This window comes from Poromitra crassiceps, assembly GCF_964638095.1.
Source record: "Poromitra crassiceps genome assembly, chromosome: 18".
NCBI lineage: Eukaryota > Metazoa > Chordata > Actinopteri > Beryciformes > Melamphaidae > Poromitra > Poromitra crassiceps.
This window is the reverse complement of record NC_139636.1, coordinates 30,336,880-30,356,142: the sequence shown is the minus strand read 5'-3', so window position 1 is coordinate 30,356,142 and position 19,263 is coordinate 30,336,880. Positions and strand designations below refer to the sequence as shown.

General features: G+C 49.7%; 1 protein-coding gene across 2 annotated transcripts in view; it reads left to right on the top strand.

The window, feature by feature from the left end:
- Window positions 1–19,263, top strand: part of ranbp10 (RAN binding protein 10) — a 48,644-nt gene that overhangs the window by 20,716 nt on the left and 8,665 nt on the right. For both annotated transcript variants that reach the window (XR_014553515.1, XM_083655067.1), the window contains exons 4-11: window positions 7,354–7,521; window positions 7,745–7,767; window positions 8,240–8,424; window positions 10,710–10,822; window positions 11,118–11,226; window positions 13,898–14,046; window positions 16,088–16,304; window positions 18,729–18,868. Coding sequence is in view for 1 of the 2 variants with exons in the window: in XM_083655067.1 (XP_083511193.1) it covers window positions 7,354–7,521; window positions 7,745–7,767; window positions 8,240–8,424; window positions 10,710–10,822; window positions 11,118–11,226; window positions 13,898–14,046; window positions 16,088–16,304; window positions 18,729–18,868 (1,104 nt within the window). In the remaining variant the exon portion in view is untranslated. The remainder of the gene's footprint in view (window positions 1–7,353; window positions 7,522–7,744; window positions 7,768–8,239; window positions 8,425–10,709; window positions 10,823–11,117; window positions 11,227–13,897; window positions 14,047–16,087; window positions 16,305–18,728; window positions 18,869–19,263) is intronic.

Here is a 19,263-nt window from a genome sequence, read left to right as displayed (position 1 = left end):
ACAGTGCATGTGTGTCCTGGACTCAGGTGTGTGTGTTTGTGCCAGACAGTGCATGTGTGTTCTGGACTCAGGTGTGTGTGTTTGTGCCAGACAGTGCATGTGTGTCCTGGACTCAGGTGTGTGTTTGTGCCAGACAGTGCATGTGTGTCCTGGACTCAGGTGTGTGTTTGTGCCAGACAGTGCATGTGTGTCCTGGACTCAGGTGTGTGTGTTTATGCCAGACAGTGCATGTGTGTCCTGGACTCAGGTGTGTGTGTTTATGCCAGACAGTGCATGTGTGTCCTGGACTCAGGTGTGTGTGTTTGTGCCAGACAGTGCATGTGTGTTCTGGACTCAGGTGTGTGTGTTTGTGCCAGACAGTGCATGTGTGTCCTGGACTCAGGTGTGTGTGTTTGTGCCAGACAGTGCATGTGTGTCCTGGACTCAGGTGTGTGTGTTTATGCCAGACAGTGCATGTGTGTCCTGGACTCAGGTGTGTGTGTTTGTGCCAGACAGTGCATGTGTGTTCTGGACTCAGGTGTGTGTGTTTGTGCCAGACAGTGCATGTGTGTTCTGGACTCAGGTGTGTGTTTGTGCCAGACAGTGCATGTGTGTCCTGGACTCAGGTGTGTGTGTTTGTGCCAGACAGTGCATGTGTGTCCTGGACTCAGGTGTGTGTTTGTGCCAGACAGTGCATGTGTGTCCTGGACTCAGGTGTGTGTTTGTGCCAGACAGTGCATGTGTGTCCTGGACTCAGGTGTGTGTGTTTATGCCAGACAGTGCATGTGTGTCCTGGACTCAGGTGTGTGTGTTTGTGCCAGACAGTGCATGTGTGTCCTGGACTCAGGTGTGTGTTTGTGCCAGACAGTGCATGTGTGTCCTGGACTCAGGTGTGTGTGTTTATGCCAGACAGTGCATGTGTGTCCTGGACTCAGGTGTGTGTGTTTGTGCCAGACAGTGCATGTGTGTCCTGGACTCAGGTGTGTGTTCGGGGTGCACAATTTAATTAATTGTAATTAATCCCAATGTCGATATTGGCTTCCACAATCAATTGATTGTGGCCAGGAGCGATTCTTCACCCTGGGTTTAGCTTGCTGCTGTAGGGCTGCAAAACCATTCATCAACGTAATCCAAACTGAAATGACTTTAATTTGGACCCAGTTTGCCACCGACCTTTGCCACCAACTTCAAAATAAAATCCCCCAAACACCCAAATAGACTCCTTACAAAATAAGTGACTTAGAATACAAATGGCCATAAGCTAAGGCTACAGAGGTGATGGTCCCAGAACAAACACAAAATGCACTGGACTCAGGTTCTTAAAAGACATGATGAATGTGAAGGCATTTAGGTTAAGAACCTATAAACAAAATGGATGCAAGCAAAATAATCATGATGCTCATTTTATTAGCCATAATTAGCCTAATGTGTGTGTTGGCGTCTGAACGATTGCGTTTGCGTGCGTACTTGTTTGTGTTAGCGTGCGTACGCGTGTGTCCGTGTGTCAACCTGCTGTGGAGGCCTGCTCTGTGTCTGGTCCTGTTCTGTGTCTGGTCCTGTTCTGTGTCTGGTCCTGTTCTGTGTCTGGTCCTGTTCTGTGTCTGGTCCTGTTCTGTGTCTAGTCCTGCTCTGTGCCTGGTCCTGTTCTGTGTCTGGTCCTGTTCTGTGTCTGGTCCTGTTCTGTGTCTGGTCCTGCTCTGTGTCTGGTCCTGTTCTGTGTCTGGTCCTGCTCTGTGTCTGGTCCTGCTCTGTGTCTGGTCCTGTTCTGTGTCTGGTCCTGCTCTGTGTCTGGTCCTGTTCTGTGTCTGGTCCTGCTGTGTGTCTGGTCCTGTTCTGTGTCTGGTCCTGTTCTGTGTCTGGTCCTGTTCTGTGTCTGGTCCTGCTCTGTGTCTGGTCCTGCTGTGTGTCTGGTCCTGTTCTGTGCCTGGTCCTGCTCTGTGTCTGGTCCTGCTCTGTGTCTGGTCCTGTTCTGTGTCTGGTCCTGCTCTGTGTCTGGTCCTGTTCTGTGTCTGGTCCTGCTCTGTGTCTGGTCCTGCTCTGTGTCTGGTCCTGCTCTGTGTCTGGTCCTGTTCTGTGCCTGGTCCTGCTGTGTGTCTGGTCCTGCTCTGTGTCTGGTCCTGTTCTGTGTCTGGTCCTGCTCTGTGTCTGGTCCTGCTCTGTGTCTGGTCCTGTTCTGTGTCTGGTCCTGCTCTGTGTCTGGTCCTGCTGTGTGTCTGGTCCTGTTCTGTGTCTGGTCCTGCTCTGTGTCTGGTCCTGTTCTGTGTCTGGTCCTGTTCTGTGTCTGGTCCTGCTGTGTGTCTGGTCCTGCTCTGTGTCTGGTCCTGCTGTGTGTCTGGTCCTGCTGTGTGTCTGGTCCTGCTCTGTGTCTGGTCCTGCTGTGTGTCTGGTCCTGTTCTGTGTCTGGTCCTGCTGTGTGTCTGGTCCTGCTGTGTGTCTGGTCCTGCTGTGTGTCTGGTCCTGCTCTGTGTCTGGTCCTGCTGTGTGTCTGGTCCTGCTCTGTGTCTGGTCCTGCTGTGTGTCTGGTCCTGTTCTGTGTCTGGTCCTGTTCTGTGTCTGGTCCTGCTGTGTGTCTGGTCCTGCTGTGTGTCTGGTCCTGTTCTGTGTCTGGTCCTGCTGTGTGTCTGGTCCTGCTGTGTGTCTGGTCCTGTTCTGTGTCTGGTCCTGCTGTGTGTCTGGTCCTGCTGTGTGTCTGGTCCTGCTGTGTGTCTGGTCCTGCTGTGTGTCTGGTCCTGCTGTGTGTCTGGTCCTGTTCTGTGTCTGGTCCTGCTCTGTGTCTGGTCCTGTTCTGTGTCTGGTCCTGCTGTGGGTCTGGTCCTGCTGTGTGTCTGGTCCTGCTGTGTGTCTGGTCCTGTTCTGTGTCTGGTCCTGCTCTGTGTCTGGTCCTGTTCTGTGTCTGGTCCTGCTGTGGGTCTGGTCCTGCTCTGTGTCTGGTCCTGTTCTGTGTCTGGTCCTGCTCTGTGTCTGGTCCTGTTCTGTGTCTGGTCCTGCTCTGTGTCTGGTCCTGTTCTGTGTCTGGTCCTGCTGTGTGTCTGGTCCTGTTCTGTGTCTGGTCCTGTTCTGTGTCTGGTCCTGCTGTGTGTCTGGTCCTGCTGTGTGTCTGGTCCTGCTGTGTGTCTGGTCCTGTTCTGTGTCTGGTCCTGCTGTGTGTCTGGTCCTGTTCTGTGTCTGGTCCTGTTCTGTGTCTGGTCCTGCTGTGTGTCTGGTCCTGCTGTGTGTCTGGTCCTGTTGTGTGTCTGGTCCTGTTGTGTGTCTGGTCCTGCTCTGTGTCTGGTCCTGTTCTGTGTCTGGTCCTGCTGTGTGTCTGGTCCTGCTGTGTGTCTGGTCCTGTTCTGTGTCTGGTCCTGCTGTGTGTCTGGTCCTGCTGTGTGTCTGGTCCTGCTGTGTGTCTGGTCCTGTTCTGTGTCTGGTCCTGCTCTGTGTCTGGTCCTGTTCTGTGTCTGGTCCTGCTGTGGGTCTGGTCCTGCTCTGTGTCTGGTCCTGTTCTGTGTCTGGTCCTGCTCTGTGTCTGGTCCTGCTGTGTGTCTGGTCCTGCTGTGTGTCTGGTCCTGTTCTGTGTCTGGTCCTGCTGTGTGTCTGGTCCTGCTGTGTGTCTGGTCCTGTTCTGTGTCTGGTCCTGCTGTGTGTCTGGTCCTGCTGTGTGTCTGGTCCTGTTCTGTGTGTCTGGTCCTGTTCTGTGTCTGGTCCTGCTGTGTGTCTGGTCCTGTTCTGTGTGTCTGGTCCTGCTCTGTGTCTGGTCCTGTTCTGTGTCTGGTCCTGTTCTGTGTCTGGTCCTGCTGTGTGTCTGGTCCTGCTGTGTGTCTGGTCCTGCTCTGTGTCTGGTCCTGTTCTGTGTCTGTTCCTGCTGTGTGTCTGGTCCTGTTCTGTGTCTGGTCCTGCTGTGGACGCCTGCTCTCATTTCATTAGCATGTTGGAGGAGTGAGCCTGGCTTTAGAGGCAATAACCCTGTCAGCAGATTAATCTAATACCTCGTCCCACACACACACACACACACACGCACGCACGCACACACGCACACACACACACACACACACACGCACACATGCACACAGGAGCGCACACAGACACACAACAGTAACTATGCACTCACACTCAAACAACCACGCACATAGCAAACGCAACATAAACACAAATGCCCACATCTAGACTTAGGCTAATACTTCATTACACACACACACACACACACACACACACACGAGCACGCGTATAATATCCCAGTTCACCCACGACCTACTTTCACTATCCCTGCTTTGCTTTTTGGCAAATCACAAGCTGTGATTGAGGAGCTCAGTGGGAGAGAGAGACACTGACAGACGGAGAGAGAGACACTGACAGACAGAGAGAGAGACACTGACAGACAGAGAGAGAGAGACACTGACAGACAGAGAGAGAGAGACACTGACAGACAGAGAGAGAGAGACACTGACAGTCAGAGAGAGAGACACTGACAGACAGAGAGACACTGACAGACAGAGAGAGAGAGACACTGACAGACAGAGAGAGAGACACTGACAGACAGAGAGAGACACTGACAGACAGAGAGAGAGACACTGACAGACAGAGAGAGACACTGACAGACAGAGAGAGAGACACTGACAGAGAGAGAGAGACACTGACAGTCAGAGAGAGAGACACTGACAGACAGAGAGAGAGAGAGACACTGACAGACACAGGTACTCTGAAGCATGATGACTTCCTGCTCCGTCAATTCAGGAAGAGGAGTTCCTGCAAAATTCAATTAGCAGTGAAACCTTCCTAAGAACTGAATGAGCTGTGCTATCTGTGAGCTGTGCACCGATCGATCGGCAAGCAATCTGTATCGGCCGATTTTGACCTCAAATATGCGATCGGCTGATTGCCGATATTTCGGCTGATTGCCGATATTTTTTTATATAATTTCTTTTTTTATATACGTAATTTTTTTTTTCTTTTCTTTTTTAAATCAAAAAAGCCCTATCACTAATCAGGCTTTCCAACGATATAAAATACAATGCCAATTGGTATTATTAAAGGGGAGAAATAATCGACCTAAAATAACGTTTCCAAACTTTCTTTGAGGAGTTTATATATCGGTGATCGGTCGATAATCGGTTGGGCAGATATTTCCCATAGGCGATCGGCAATCGATGATCGGTGGCAAAAAATGTGATCGGTGCACCCCTACAGGGTGCTGCGGGGTCAGGGTGCTGCGAGGTCAGGGTGCTGCGAGGTCAGGGTGCTGTGGGGTCAGGGTGCTGCGGGGTCAGGGTGCTGTGGGGTCAGGGTGCTGAGGGGTCAGGGTGCTGCCAGGTCAGGGTGCTGCGGGGACAGGGTGCTGCGAGGTCAGGGTGCTGCGGGGACAGGGTGCTGCGGGGTCAGGGTGCTGCGAGGTCAGGGTGCTGAGGGGACAGGGTGGTGTGGGGACAGGGTGCTGTGAGGTCAGGGTGCTGCGGGGTCAGGGTGCTGCGGGGTCAGGGTGCTGCGAGGTCAGGGTGCTGCGAGGTCAGGGTGCTGCGAGGTCAGGGTGCTGCGGGGACAGGGTGCTGCGGGGACAGGGTGCTGCGAGGTCAGGGTGCTGAGGGGACAGGGTGCTGCGGGGACAGGGTGCTGCGGGGTCAGGGTGCTGCGGGGACAGGGTGCTGCGGGGTCAGGGTGGTGCGAGGTCAGGGTGCTGCGGGGTCAGGGTGCTGCGGGGTCAGGGTGCTGCGGGGTCAGGGTGCTGCGGGGTCAGGGTGCTGCGGGGACAGGGTGCTGCGGGGTCAGGGTGGTGCGAGGTCAGGGTGCTGAGGGGACAGGGTGCTGCGGGGTCAGGGTGCTGCGGGGTCAGGGTGCTGCGAGGACAGGGTGCTGAGGGGTCAGGGTGCTGCGAGGTCAGGGTGCTGAGGGGACAGGGTGCTGAGGGGACAGGGTGCTGCGAGGTCAGGGTGCTGCGGGGTCAGGGTGCTGAGGGGACAGGGTGCTGCGAGGTCAGGGTGCTGAGGGGACAGGGTGCTGCGGGGTCAGGGTGGTGCGGGGTCAGGGTGCTGCGGGGTCAGGGTGGTGCGGGGACAGGGTGCTGCGGGGACAGGATGCTGAGGGGACAGGGTGGTGCGGGGTCAGGGTGGTGCGGGGTCAGGGTGCTGCGAGGTCAGGGTGCTGCGAGGTCAGGGTGCTGCAAGGTCAGGGTGCTACGGGGGTCAGGGTGCTGCGGGGTCAGGGTGCTGCGGGGTCAGGGTGCTGAGGGGACAGGGTGCTGCGGGGTCAGGGTGCTGCGGGGACAGGGTGCTGAGGGGACAGGGTGCTGAGGGGACAGGGTGCTGCAGGGTCAGGGTGCTGCGAGGTCAGGGTGCTGCGGGGTCAGGGTGCTGCGGGGTCAGGGTGCTGCGGGGTCAGGGTGCTGCGGGGTCAGGGTGCTGCGAGGTCAGGGTGCTGCGAGGTCAGGGTGCTGCGGGGTCAGGGTGCTGCGGGGTCAGGGTGCTGCGGGGTCAGGGTGCTGAGGGGACAGGGTGCTGCGGGGTCAGGGTGCTGAGGGGACAGGGTGCTGCGGGGACAGGGTGCTGCGGGGTCAGGGTGCTGAGGGGTCAGGGTGCTGCGAAGACAGGGTGCTGAGGGGACAGGGTGCTGCGAGGTCAGGGTGCTGCGGGGTCAGGGTGCTGCGGGGTCAGGGTGCTGCGGGGTCAGGGTGCTGAGGGGACAGGGTGCTGAGGGGACAGGGTGCTGAGGGGACAGGGTGCTGCGAGGTCAGGGTGCTGAGGGGACAGGGTGCTGCGGGGTCAGGGTGGTGCGGGGACAGGGTGCTGCGGGGTCAGGGTGCTGCGAGGTCAGGGTGCTGAGGGGACAGGGTGCTGCAAAGTCAGTCAGTCACGGGGGCCTGAGTCGAGGTTATTTATTTTATTTTTTTATTTTACCTTTATTTTACCAGGCCAGACAATTAAGAACAAAATTCTTATTTACAAAGTGGGCCTGCCTCATAAGGGGAAAAGGGAGGAGGGCTAAAAGATCAAACATGTTAAAAACAAAGCACATAAAACTACAATTAAATCGACAATTAAATGAGATGCAACAAAACAACAATAAGCATTAAACACAGCAGTAAGAAGCACACAACACAACAGCAAGCATCAACAAGGACAGCAACATTAACACAGAGAGGCATAAAAACAGAAAGTGAGCAGACATGAGCGCAAGGGGGCATAAAAACAAGTAAAGGTGGACAGAGGGGGTGTGTAATGGAAGTGATACAAGTGCTACCCTACAGAGAAGGGAAGCATGTACAAGAATCAGTGAGGGAGTCTGAAATAGTGAGTCTGAAGGCAGAGAGGGAGATGAGTTTGTCCAGTTTGAGGGTTAGATTTGTCATCAGGGTCACAGGTCACAGGTCACAGGTGTAACCAGATCCTGCTCCTTGTCTCGTTTCAGGATGGGACAAGCACTCGTACGGATACCACGGAGACGATGGACACTCCTTCTGCTCCTCAGGGACCGGACAGCCCTACGGCCCCACCTTCACCACCGGCGACGTGATTGGCTGCTGTGTTAATCTCATTAACAACACCTGCTTCTACACCAAAAATGGCATCAGCCTAGGTTGGTCCAGATATTTTCTATTGTGTAGATACAGGTGAACATTTAGAGTTGATGATATAACATATATATACAGTATATATTATATATATATAGAGAGCTCATTGTCATTGATTTACTAGTCTAGTTATTCATAGAATGTTTAATTCATAGCTTGTTGTTAGCATCATGTAGACATTTATGGACCAACTCACTTTGTTGTTGTGTTTTACTTTGCATCCTCTAGGTGTGGCCTTCACAGACCTCCCTGTGAGTATCTACATCTTCTCCGCATGATGCACCATGTTCTTCTATCTTTTTCTTTATAGCCATAGGGTTAGGGATGCATTGTGCGTGTGTGTGTGTGTGTCTGTGTGTGTCTGTGTGTGTGTGTGTGTGTGTCAGGTACGTATATATGTATACCGGTATATACAGTATATATATATATACACGCACACGCACACACACACACACACACACACACACACACACACACACACACACACACACACACACACACACACACACACACACACACACACACGATCCTTGTGATGCCAGTCTTCTCATATTGGGATTGATAAACTGCATGGTCCATGTCTGACTGCAGTTTATGTTGGTGGAAACTCAGGTTTTTGTCCGATGGCCCCAGTGGCTCGAACAACAACTCAACGTCCTCTTCCAGTGTCTTTAAATGATCTTTTTAAGTGAATGTATCGTTGCTGTCTTTCCTGTCCACCAGCCCAACCTGTACCCGACCGTGGGGCTTCAGACCCCCGGCGAGATCGTAGACGCTAACTTTGGCCAGCAGCCCTTTGTGTTCGACATCGAGGACTACATGAGCGAGTGGAGGGCCAAGATCCACGGCATGATCGCTCGCTTCCCCATAGGAGAGAGGCTGGGGGAGTGGCAGGCCGTGCTGCAGAAGTAAGACACACGCACACACACACGCACACACACACACACACACACAGAAGCCATTTTCCCACATGCGTACCGGAAAATTACCTGTAAGTCAATATCGGACATTTCCCTTCACACCTGGGCTCTCGCATGTGGGAATATAGCAGCGAAATTGCCTGTATGTTGGGGGGCGGGGCGGCACTGCAGAGCGGGTGGGGAGTGACGTGTCGGCAAAACTCCGATGGTGAAATAAGTTTGCTTGTCACACAATAAATCACACTCGTTTAACTTAAGAGGGCTTGTATGTTGTATCCTTCACATTCGCTAACCAGTCTTTGAACTGAAATATTTGAAGAAGTTGGGATCCCTGTCTGAGAGAAATAGCCTGGCTGGTTCGATGTCCGTTCACCTGCGTCGCGTTGAAGCACTTTTTACAGACTGGCTTCGTTTGATGTGTCCGGGCTTGCCTTCACTGTCGGCAACGTAAGCAAAATACTTCCACATTTCGCTTCGTGCATTTGCTTTCTCAACAAGCGTTGGGCGGCTTGCAAGACTCTCAGAGCTGTCTGTGTCCCTGTCGGGCTGCTGACTGAAGGAGGAGGACTGAAGGACTGTGGCCAGAGAGCGAGCAGGCAGCAGAGAGGAGAGAGGGGGAAATCAGCACGCCCACACATGAAGCTGACATACCGCTCTTATTATCACAAGATCATTTCACCAGTTTGCTTTAATGTGCGCGAATGATTAGATTATGCCCTCTGGAACATTAAGCAACGTGTGTACACCTCGCCCATGAGAGAAGGACCGGCAAATGACTTGACACGTTTCACACTTGTGTCCCTGATCGCACATACCGCTCTTGTGACTGGCTCGAAACTGGTGAAATGTCTGCGATGACGGGGTCGCGCTTATACCGGAAAACAACTTTCACACATGAAGGCATTAGACCACGTTCCGGTCATTTAGCGGTAAAAAGCGCATGTGGGAAAACGGCTACAGAGAGAGAGGCTGGGGGAGTGGCAGGCCGTCCTGCAGAAGTAAGACACACACACACACACACACACACACACACACACACACTCACTCTTGAATTTAATGATCTATATTCAAGGCCTCAACTGTTCAGTATAGCATTCAGCGTGGCGTGCTGTTCTTCTCCTGAGTCGGCCATTCTGATCTGTACAGAGGGGCGGCTGTAGCTCAGGAGGTAGAGCGGGTCGTCCACTAATCCCTTTGGATAAAAGAGGTCGGTGGTTTGATTCCCGGCTCCTCCAGTCTGCATGTCGAAGTGTCCTTGGGCAAGATACTGAACCCCAAATTGCTCCTGATGGTGTGACAGCACCCTGCGTGGTAACCTGCCACCATCGGTGTGTGAATGGGTGAATGTACCTACTGACTGTAAAGCGCTTTGGATAAAAGCGCTTTATAACTGGCATTAAAAAGGACTTTAAAGTCATAGATTTAGCTTGATGAAGTTTGCAGATGCACTGATTTATTCACGCTCACACATCAACTGAATTACCATATTCTGTCAGCACATTGTGTGCGTGAGAGATATATATATATATATAGATATATATATATATATAGATATATCAATAGAACAGTCTGGAAGTTGCTGTCACTGTCAGGACTAAACCCAGTCTTAAGTCTACACTGATGAGAACACAGACACCAAAATAACCAGTGTGTCCCAGGCTGATCACTGGCTCTGCTGTTCCATGCTAACACTCCAGCTACACTATGTTGAGTCATAGTAGGCGACTAGCATTCTCTCAGAAGTGAGGAACAGTTTTGTCTGGCAGTTCTGTGTACAAGATTGGTCAAATTGACACAAATATGAAACAAAAGTAACATAGTGTTTTGAAGTGCCAGGCACTACTTACTTTACCTGTTTCTATAGGGTGTGAAGGTGGTGGGTAATGAGAGACTGTACAGCAGCTAAAATCACTGCACTTTGGATAAACAGGTGCTTGCTCACCTGAAATAGTTCCAAGTATAAACCTGGCTACATCAGCTGTATTGAGTTGATGATATTTCATCTTTAAAATATATGAATCTAAAAAACATTCAACACTGTTTATTACTAAAAGGTTCTTCTTACTTCACCTACTGTCACTCAGCATAGTGCAGCTAAAGTGTTGGCATGGAGCACCGGAACAAATGATCTGGATGATTTGGGTGTCTGTGTTGGTGTTTACCTTCAAATCATTTGAATATATGACATCTTTAAACCCATGTTCTGTGTTCTCTCAGTATGGTGTCCAGCTACCTGGTCCATCTTTAAACCCATGTTCTCTGTGTTCTCTCAGTATGGTGTCCAGCTACCTGGTCCATCATGGCTACTGTGCCACAGCAACAGCCTTCGCCAGAGCCACGGAGACCCTGATACAAGAGGACCAGTCCTCTATAAAGAACAGACAGAGTGAGTGAGGAAAACACACATCAGCACCAAAGCATGTACAGGAATTGTGGTCATCCATCGCTACTACCATAATTCAGCATCAGCACCTAAACATCTTTCTGATATCTTTGTCTTCACATCTTCTTCTGTTCTCTCTCTTAGTACGGATTATAATCATGTCATAATTTCCACATCCAATCCACATCATTTTGTGAAGATTTTTTTTATCGTTTTGGTCGACGGTCGAACTTGGTGCGGTTCCTCTTGACCAGTATAAATGCCTAAGTGCTGACCTCCTGTTTCCTTTGTCCAATAGGAATACAGAAGCTGGTGCTGGCAGGACGGGTGGGTGAGGCTATAGAAGCCACTCAGCAGCTTTATCCCGGCCTGCTAGAACACAATCCCAACCTCCTATTCATGTTGAAGTAAGTTAGCTATTAAATCATCAAACCTATAACCTACACTACCATGTTGAAACAAACCTCCTATTCATGTTGAAGTAAGTTAGCTATTAAATCATCAAACCTATAACCTACAGTACCATGTTGAAACAAACCTCCTATTCATGTTGAAGTTAGCTATTAAATCATCAAACCTAACCTACAGTACCATGTTGAAACAAACCTCCTATTCATGTTGAAGTTAGCTATTAAATCATCAAACCTAACCTACAGTACCATGTTGAAACAAAGTCAGAACTCGATTCACCTATCGCTGAGTCCCGTCCTCGAACGCAGACGACCCAATTACAGTTGGTACCAGCTGCACAACGCAGTCGGACATCCTGAGCCTAGAACTCCATAGAGAAGCAGTAGAAATCTGGATTTTCCTCTGGTTTTACGGAGTTATAAGTTGGGGGAAAAAGTCAAACGATGTGCATGGGGGTAAATGCAACACTACGAGGTATCCTGAGAGGCTAGGCAATGGATAGCAATAAACTAATAAACATAGATCCACATCCACAATGCTACTCTTGGACGTTGTTATCTGCAATCGCGATGACAGCGAGATGAGGCTTCTCCCTCATTTGGGTTTCCACCCAAATGTATCGCAAATTTGAACAGAATTTTCAGAAATTCGGCAAAAGAAGATGCAAAATTATGCACGCTTCTATCCACTACGTTATGCGTAATATTAGGAGTTGTTGAAGAGGAGACGAATTGACGAGATTAAAACTGCACCAGACATCAGTTGAACCGTAAAATGAGAGAAATGAACCTGTTCTCTGAATAAATGTGATGTAAGAGAAAACATCATGATGGAAAGCTTGGTCTGTTCTCAGCTATGCTTCTGCTGATCTGCTACAGCAGACATGTCCAAAGTCTGGCCCTGGGGCCAATTGTGGCCCGCGGACAGATTTTAAGTGGCCCTCGGCTTGTCTCTCAAAATATACTATATTTGGCCCTCCACACAGTACTGGTTAATCAAGCAAGTTCAATTTGCATTTTTTCCCTTCACCTAACGATGACAGCACTATCATACTGTTTGTACAAGCACCAAGTAGGAACAGCACATGCAGAACTAATGTTTTCAGATGATAAACAAAATACTTAGAGTAGTGATTTTTTATTTTATTTTTTATAACCCATATGATGCTAGAAGCACCTGGCCCCCCCGGCATTTTCACATTATCTAATCTGGCCCCTATTCAAAAAAGTTTGGGCACCTCTGTAGCTACACCAACGCCTGTTATCCCGCAGACTTCTTCCATTAAAATTGCATGGTTTTTGAATGGAGTTCGGTTAAAAATTCGCTTAATCTGTTTCCACTGCACTTAACCCATTTTCCTTTTATCGAAACACCAACTTTTACACCTCCCTCAGGCATGAAAACTTTTTTTGCGTTATTTTGATATGCTCATTAATAATTAAGTACCCTGCTAGTTCATGTGATGGATTTTTTGCATCACATGAATGATGCAGGCTGCACAGAACTACACCATGTCACTACATCAGAAAATAGTAGCTAGAGTCAGTGAATGTGCTTGAAATTAGAGTGCAAAAAGTATTCATAAAAGTGACTTTATCTTGAAAAGTAAAAAAAGACAGCAGAAAACCCTTGAAAGTGCTCTTGTTTCAGAGGCTGTCATTTCATAATGGAACTGTCTAGAAACAAAATTTCTTCTTTGAAAGAAGCAGGAGTGTCCAATGTTTCATTAGAGTCCAGCCCTGTCCATATAGCCCTAATAGAAAAAATTCTATAGCTGTTTTCAACTGAATGGAAGTGAATCTGGCACAGGCTCCAGACAATTTTACTGAAGCGCTGTGGCACTCAATGTGTTAAGCCCAGGAGCACCACATGGATTCGCCCAGGTGACTTTTCACAACTGCCTAACCCTAACCCCCTTCCAGGTGACTACATCTCAGGTGAACTCTCGTGCTCATGCCGACAGTCACTCAGTCATAGAAGCGGTTGCGCCGCATAAAAACTGCGTATTTTAAGGGTAACAATCTCAAATCCAGGACAGAAATACAATAACATGCTGTATCCTTCCAGCCAAAGCATTGACGCTCTACCCTTCGCTCTCTTTTTAAAAAGTTCATCCTGACTTTTTCATACCAAAGATGTTCCACTTCAGTGATGGAGCAGCGTGTCCCTCTGCTATGACCTCCACCCAGTCTCTATGACCTCCACCCAGTCTCTATGACCTACACCCAGTCTCTATGACCTACACCCAGTCTCTGTGACCTACACCCAGTCTGTATGACCTCCACCCAGTCTCTATGACCTCCACCCAGTCTCTATGACCTACACCCAGTCTCTATGACCTACACCCAGTCTCCTGCACAGGGTGTGATCACTCTATTCTCACATCTCAGAGGCTTTTAGCAAATTTACTCCATCATGAAAACCTCTTCTTTCCCCCCAACTGTCAACACGTCCAGACGCCTCGACACTTTCATGTGATTTCCTGGATCCTGTTGTGACCTGATTTCCCCCCCAAGTATCCTTCAAGTTTCATCTCCGCTTACCTGGGATGAGTGCAGAGTGATGGATAAGTCTAGTGTGTGACGTTGGAGGCAGGGTAACAGCAGTGTGCGTGTGTGTGTGTGTGTGTGTGTGTGTGTGTGTGTGTGTGTGGCTCGTGCCTCCCAGGTGTCGTCAGTTTGTGGAGATGGTGAACGGTACGGACAGCGAGGTCCGCTGCTTTAGCATTCGCTCCCCCAAATCCCAGGACAGTTACCCCGGCTCGCCCAGCCTCAGCCCCCGCCACGGAGCCACCAACACACACCTGCACGCCGGAGGTACACACACACACACACACACACACTCACACACACACACTCACTCATTCACTAACACACACACACACACACACACACACACACACACATACAAATTGTGTCCTCCCTAGGGAGCAAGGTAATAGAGTGCCGCAGGGATGACATCATTTTCTAGGCCAACCAAGAAGTTGGCGTCGCCTGGGGTCCCTCGTCTCCAACTCAATGGATCTTTTTGAATGGCTTTTTGGGTTAGATGCCTGAAGTTGTCTGTAGCTTTTTGGGTTAGATGCCTGAAGTTGTCTGTAGCTTTTTGGGTTAGATGCCTGAAGTTGTCTGTGGCTTTTTGGGTTAGATGCCTGAAGTTGTCTGTGGGTTTTTGGGTTAGATGTCTGAAGTTGTCTGTGGCTTTTTGGGTTAGATGCCTGAAGTTGTCCGTGGCTTTTTGGGTTAGATGCCTGAAGTTGTCTGTGGCTTTTTGGGTTAGATGCCTGAAGTTGTCTGTGGCTTTTTGGGTTAGATGCCTGAAGTTGTCTCTGGCTTTTTGGGTTAGATGCCTGAAGTTGTCTGTAGCTGTTTGGGTTAGATGCCTGAAGTTGTCTGTGGCTTTTTGGGTTAGATGCCTGAAGTTGTCTGTGGCTTTTTGGGTTAGATGCCTGAAGTTGTCTGTGGCTTTTTGGGTTAGATGCCTGAAGTTGTCTGTGGCTTTTTGGGTTAGATGCCTGAAGTTGTCTGTGGCTTTTTGGGTTAGATGCCTGAAGTTGTCTGTGGCTTTTTGGGTTAGATGCCTGAAGTTGTCTGTGGCTTTTTGGGTTAGATGCCTGAAGTTGTCTGTGGCTTTTTGGGTCAGATGCCTGAAGTTGTCTGTGGCTTTTTGGGTTAGATGCCTGAAGTTGTCTGTGGCTTTTTTGGGTTAGATGCCTGAAGTTGTCTGTGGCTTTTTGGGTTAGATGCCTGAAGTTGTCTGTGGCTTTTTGGGTTAGATGCCTGAAGTTGTCTGTAGCTTTTTGGGTTAGATGCCCGAAGTTGTCTGTGGCTTTTTGGGTTAGATGCCTGAAGTTGTCTGTAGCTTTTTGGGTTAGATGTCTGAAGTTGTCTGTTGCTTTTTGGGTTAGATGCCTGAAGTTGTCTGTGGTTTTTTGGGTTAGATGCCTGAAGTTGTCTGTGGCTTTTTGGGTTAGATGCCTGAAGTTGTCTGTAGCTTTTTGGGTTAGATGCCTGAAGATGCCTGTAGGTTTTTGGGTTAGATGCCTGAAGTTGTCTGTGGCTTTTTGGGTTAGATGCCTGAAGTTGTCTGTGGCTTTTTGGGTTAGATGCCTGAAGTTGTCTGTAGCTTTTTGGGTTAGATGCCTGAAGTTGTCTGTAGCTTTTTTGGGTTAGATGCCTGAAGTTGTCTGTGGCTTTTTGGGTTAGATGCCTGAAGTTGTCTGTAGCTGTTTGGGTTAGATGCCTGAAGTTGTCTGTAGCTTTTTGGGTTAGATGCCTGAAGTTGTCTGTAGCTTTTTGGGTTAGATGCCTGAAGTTGTCTGTGGCTTTTTGGGTTAGATGCCTGAAGTTGTCTGTGGCTTTTTGGGTTAGATGCCTGAAGTTGTCTGTGGCTTTTTGGGTTAGATGCCTGAAGTTGTCTGTAGCTGTTTGGGTTAGATGCCTGAAGTTGTCTGTAGCTTTTTGGGTTAAATGCCTGAAGTTGTCTGTAGCTTTTTGGGTTAGATGCCTGAAGTTGTCTGTGGCTTTTTGGGTTAGATGCCTGAAGTTGTCTGTGGCTTTTTGGGTTAGATGCCTGAAGTTGTCTGTGGCTTTTTGGGTTAGATGCCTGAAGTTGTCTGTAGCTTTTTGGGTTAGATGCCTGAAGTTGTCTGTGGCTTTTTGGGTTAGATGCCTGAAGTTGTTTTTTGATTTTTTTTTAACTATACACAAACAAAACAACATGTCTTAGACTTTTCCAAGTGAAACTATCTCATGAAACCAGACTGCCTCTGTATGAGTTTCACCTGTGTGTGTGTGTGTGTGTGTGTGTGTGTGTGTGTGTGTGTGTGTGTGGTTTAACCCCACCCCACCCCTCCAGGAGCAGACAGCCCCACCTGCAGTAACGGGGTGACTCCCCCCAACAAGTCAAAGAGCCACGGTGCGGCCGGCCTTGTCGGAGGCAAATACCCTGGTGTGTCGTCGTCTGCGTCCTCCTCCTCCTCCTCCTCCCCTTCCTCCGTCAACTACTCTGAGTCCAACTCCTCAGACTCCACCAAGAGCCAGCCACACAGCACCAACAGCACCCAGGAAACCAGGTACTGTAGCCATGACTGGGTTCATTCCACTTCTATTCTAACAGCACAGTTTCAACTTCACATTAACAGTCAAGATTAATTTGAATAAATAATTAATTAATTAATAGCCATAGTGAGTAACTAGCAATGTACCCGGCGTTGCCCGGGTTCAATAGGCACAAAGCAAGTCAGCTGAAGCATTTCCAGGAGTACACAACCTGCCTATGACCTTCCCCGGATCTCAAATCAAGTCAAGTTTATTTGTATAGCCCTAATTCACAAGCATGTCCCAGAGGGCTTCACAGAAAATATGTCTAGTTAATTCTAGCTGACACATACAGTAGCAAATTACAGAATAATGATAACACATTGAACAATTGATAGAGAAATATAGAAAATATAGAAATATAGGATAGAGCAGAGGAGAGAGCGGGAGGGGGGAGGGAGAGCGGGGGGATGTGGTGGAGGGGAGAGCAGGGAGAGGGAGGAGGTGGGGGGGGGATAGGAAATGTGGGGGAGGAGAGGACAAGGAAGGAGAGGTGGGGAAGGAGCAGGGGAAGGGGGAAAGAGAAAGAGAATGGGTGCCATGCTTTAGAATAGTGTGGGTGGAGAGTTCAGGAAGGGGAGGAGGTGGGGAGGGAGAGCAGGGGGAGTATGACAGAGACTATGTGGAGAGAACAGGGAGAGGAGGGCTAGCTGACACAACAGTAGCAAATTACAGTAGTAATAATAGCACATAACCCCCCGACATGCAATGTTTCAGCCCAATCCGTCCTGGGGTGTCAGTGGGCGTGAGGTGTTCTGGGGTGTCAGTGGGCGTGAGGTGTTCTGGGGTGTCAGTGGGTGTGAGGTGTTCTGGGGTGTCAGTGGGTGTGAGGTGTTCTGGGGTGTCAGTGGGTGTGAGGTGTTCTGGGGTGTCAGTGGGTGTGAGGTGTTCTGGGGTGTCAGTGGGTGTGAGGTGTTCTGGGGTGTCAGTGGGTGTGAGGTGTTCTGGGGTGTCAGTGGGTGTGAGGTGTTCTGGGGTGTCAGTGGGCGTGAGGTGTTCTGGGGTGTCAGTGGGTGTGAGGTGTTCTGGGGTGTCAGTGGGCGTGAGGTGTTCTGGGGTGTCAGTGGGTGTGAGATGTTCTGGGGTGTCAGTGGGCGTGAGGTGTTCTGGGGTGTCAGTGGGTGTGAGGTGTTCTGGGGTGTCAGTGGGCGTGAGGTGTTCTGGGGTGTCAGTGGGCGTGAGGTGTTTTCCTGGATCTTCCAGGACTTTCAAGGTGGTTCCAGGACTTGATGATGTGCTCATGACCTTCCCCGGATCATAACGCCCCACCATGCAAAATTTCAGACCAACCCGACCTTGGGTGTGGGTGGGCGCACTGCCGATTTTACGTTGGTGCACTGGATGCACATGCATTTTTCATGGCCAGATGAAAAAAAAATGAAATTTCTACATGTAAACGATTGAAACAAAATCTAATCGAATATATATATGTGTCATGGATATCTATATTTCATTGTATTCAACATTATTCAATGCAATTTCTCGATTCATTATGTTTCTGAATCTAATAAATCTGTACTTGACCTCTCAACTCACTCATATTTATGCCATCATTGTAAAGCCACAGCATAGTGAAGAGGATATGAATGTGATGTGTGTAGTTCTTCATAGATCTACTAGCCTCTTCATTTAGCATTTAGCTTTCAAATGTGCACAATTTCTTTGTCTAAGGGGGGCACAGCCTTCCCTGGAAAACCCCCCTATTGGGGTTCACTATGGACTGTGATGGTGCAGCAGCACCCCCTGGTGGGCATAAGGTGTTTGACTTTGTGCAGCATGCAGCAGTGCAGCGATCACATCATACGCAGAAGATGAAGCAAACAGAAAGAAATCCCAAATGATAAAAGATAAAAGTAAAAAAAGGCCTTTAAACTGACCTCATGGGGGGAGGTGGGATAATTGTCTTACTTTGTCAAAATGCTATCATGTTATTATTGGCTGTGATCAGAGGCTGTTATTGGCGGTTATCCTGACAAATGGCATGGAAGGAGAAGTAGCAGCATTTGCTTCGCAACAGGAAGCTACAAGTTTGATGGGAAATGTGATTTTAATTTTGAGAAACACAAATCTGATATGGAATTTAAATGTATCTAAATTTGAAGCTCGTGTGAGTTCTGAATTTCCAGGCTTGATCCATCAGTATGTGTGACATGTTTACATTATGTTCATATTATGTTAAACTTAGCTTTGTGTGTGTGTGTGTGTGTGCGTGTGTGTGTGTGTGTGTGCGTGTGTGTGTGTGTCTGTGTGTGTGTGTGTGTGTGTGCGTGCGCGCGCGCGCGTGCGTGTGTGTGTGTGTGTCTGTGTGTGCGCGTGGGTGCGTGCGTGCGTGTGTGTGTGTGTCTGTGTGTGCGCGTGCGTGCGTGCGTGTGCGCGTGCATGTGTGTGTGTGTGTGTAGTGATAGCGAGATGGAGATCGAAGCAGAGCATTACACTAACGGGGTGGTGGAGGGCTCCTCAGCACGGATCATGAACGGCACGTACAAACACCAAGAGATCCTCCAGCCAGACGACAACAGCCTGGGCAACGGCCTGACAGGTGCACACACACGCTCACACACTCACTCACTCACACACACACACACACACACACACACACACACACACACACACACACACACACAATAAAGCCACTTTCAGACATGAACTCCGGGTCAGGTCAGAGTTGCTTGCCATGAGCCTGACCCGGGCGATACGTGAAGTGTACCTTTCAGACATGAGGCATGTTGCTTTCATACATGTGGAGCACCTCCAGGTGTAAAGTAGAGAGGGAGAGGGGGTGGGGGAGGAGCACCTCCGGGTGTAAAGTAGAGAGGGGGCGGGGGTGGGGGAGGAGCACCTCCGGGTGTAAAGTAGAGAGGGGGCGGGGGTGGGGGAGGAGCACCTCCGGGTGTAGAGTAGAGAGGGGGCGGGAGTGGGGGAGGAGCACCTCCG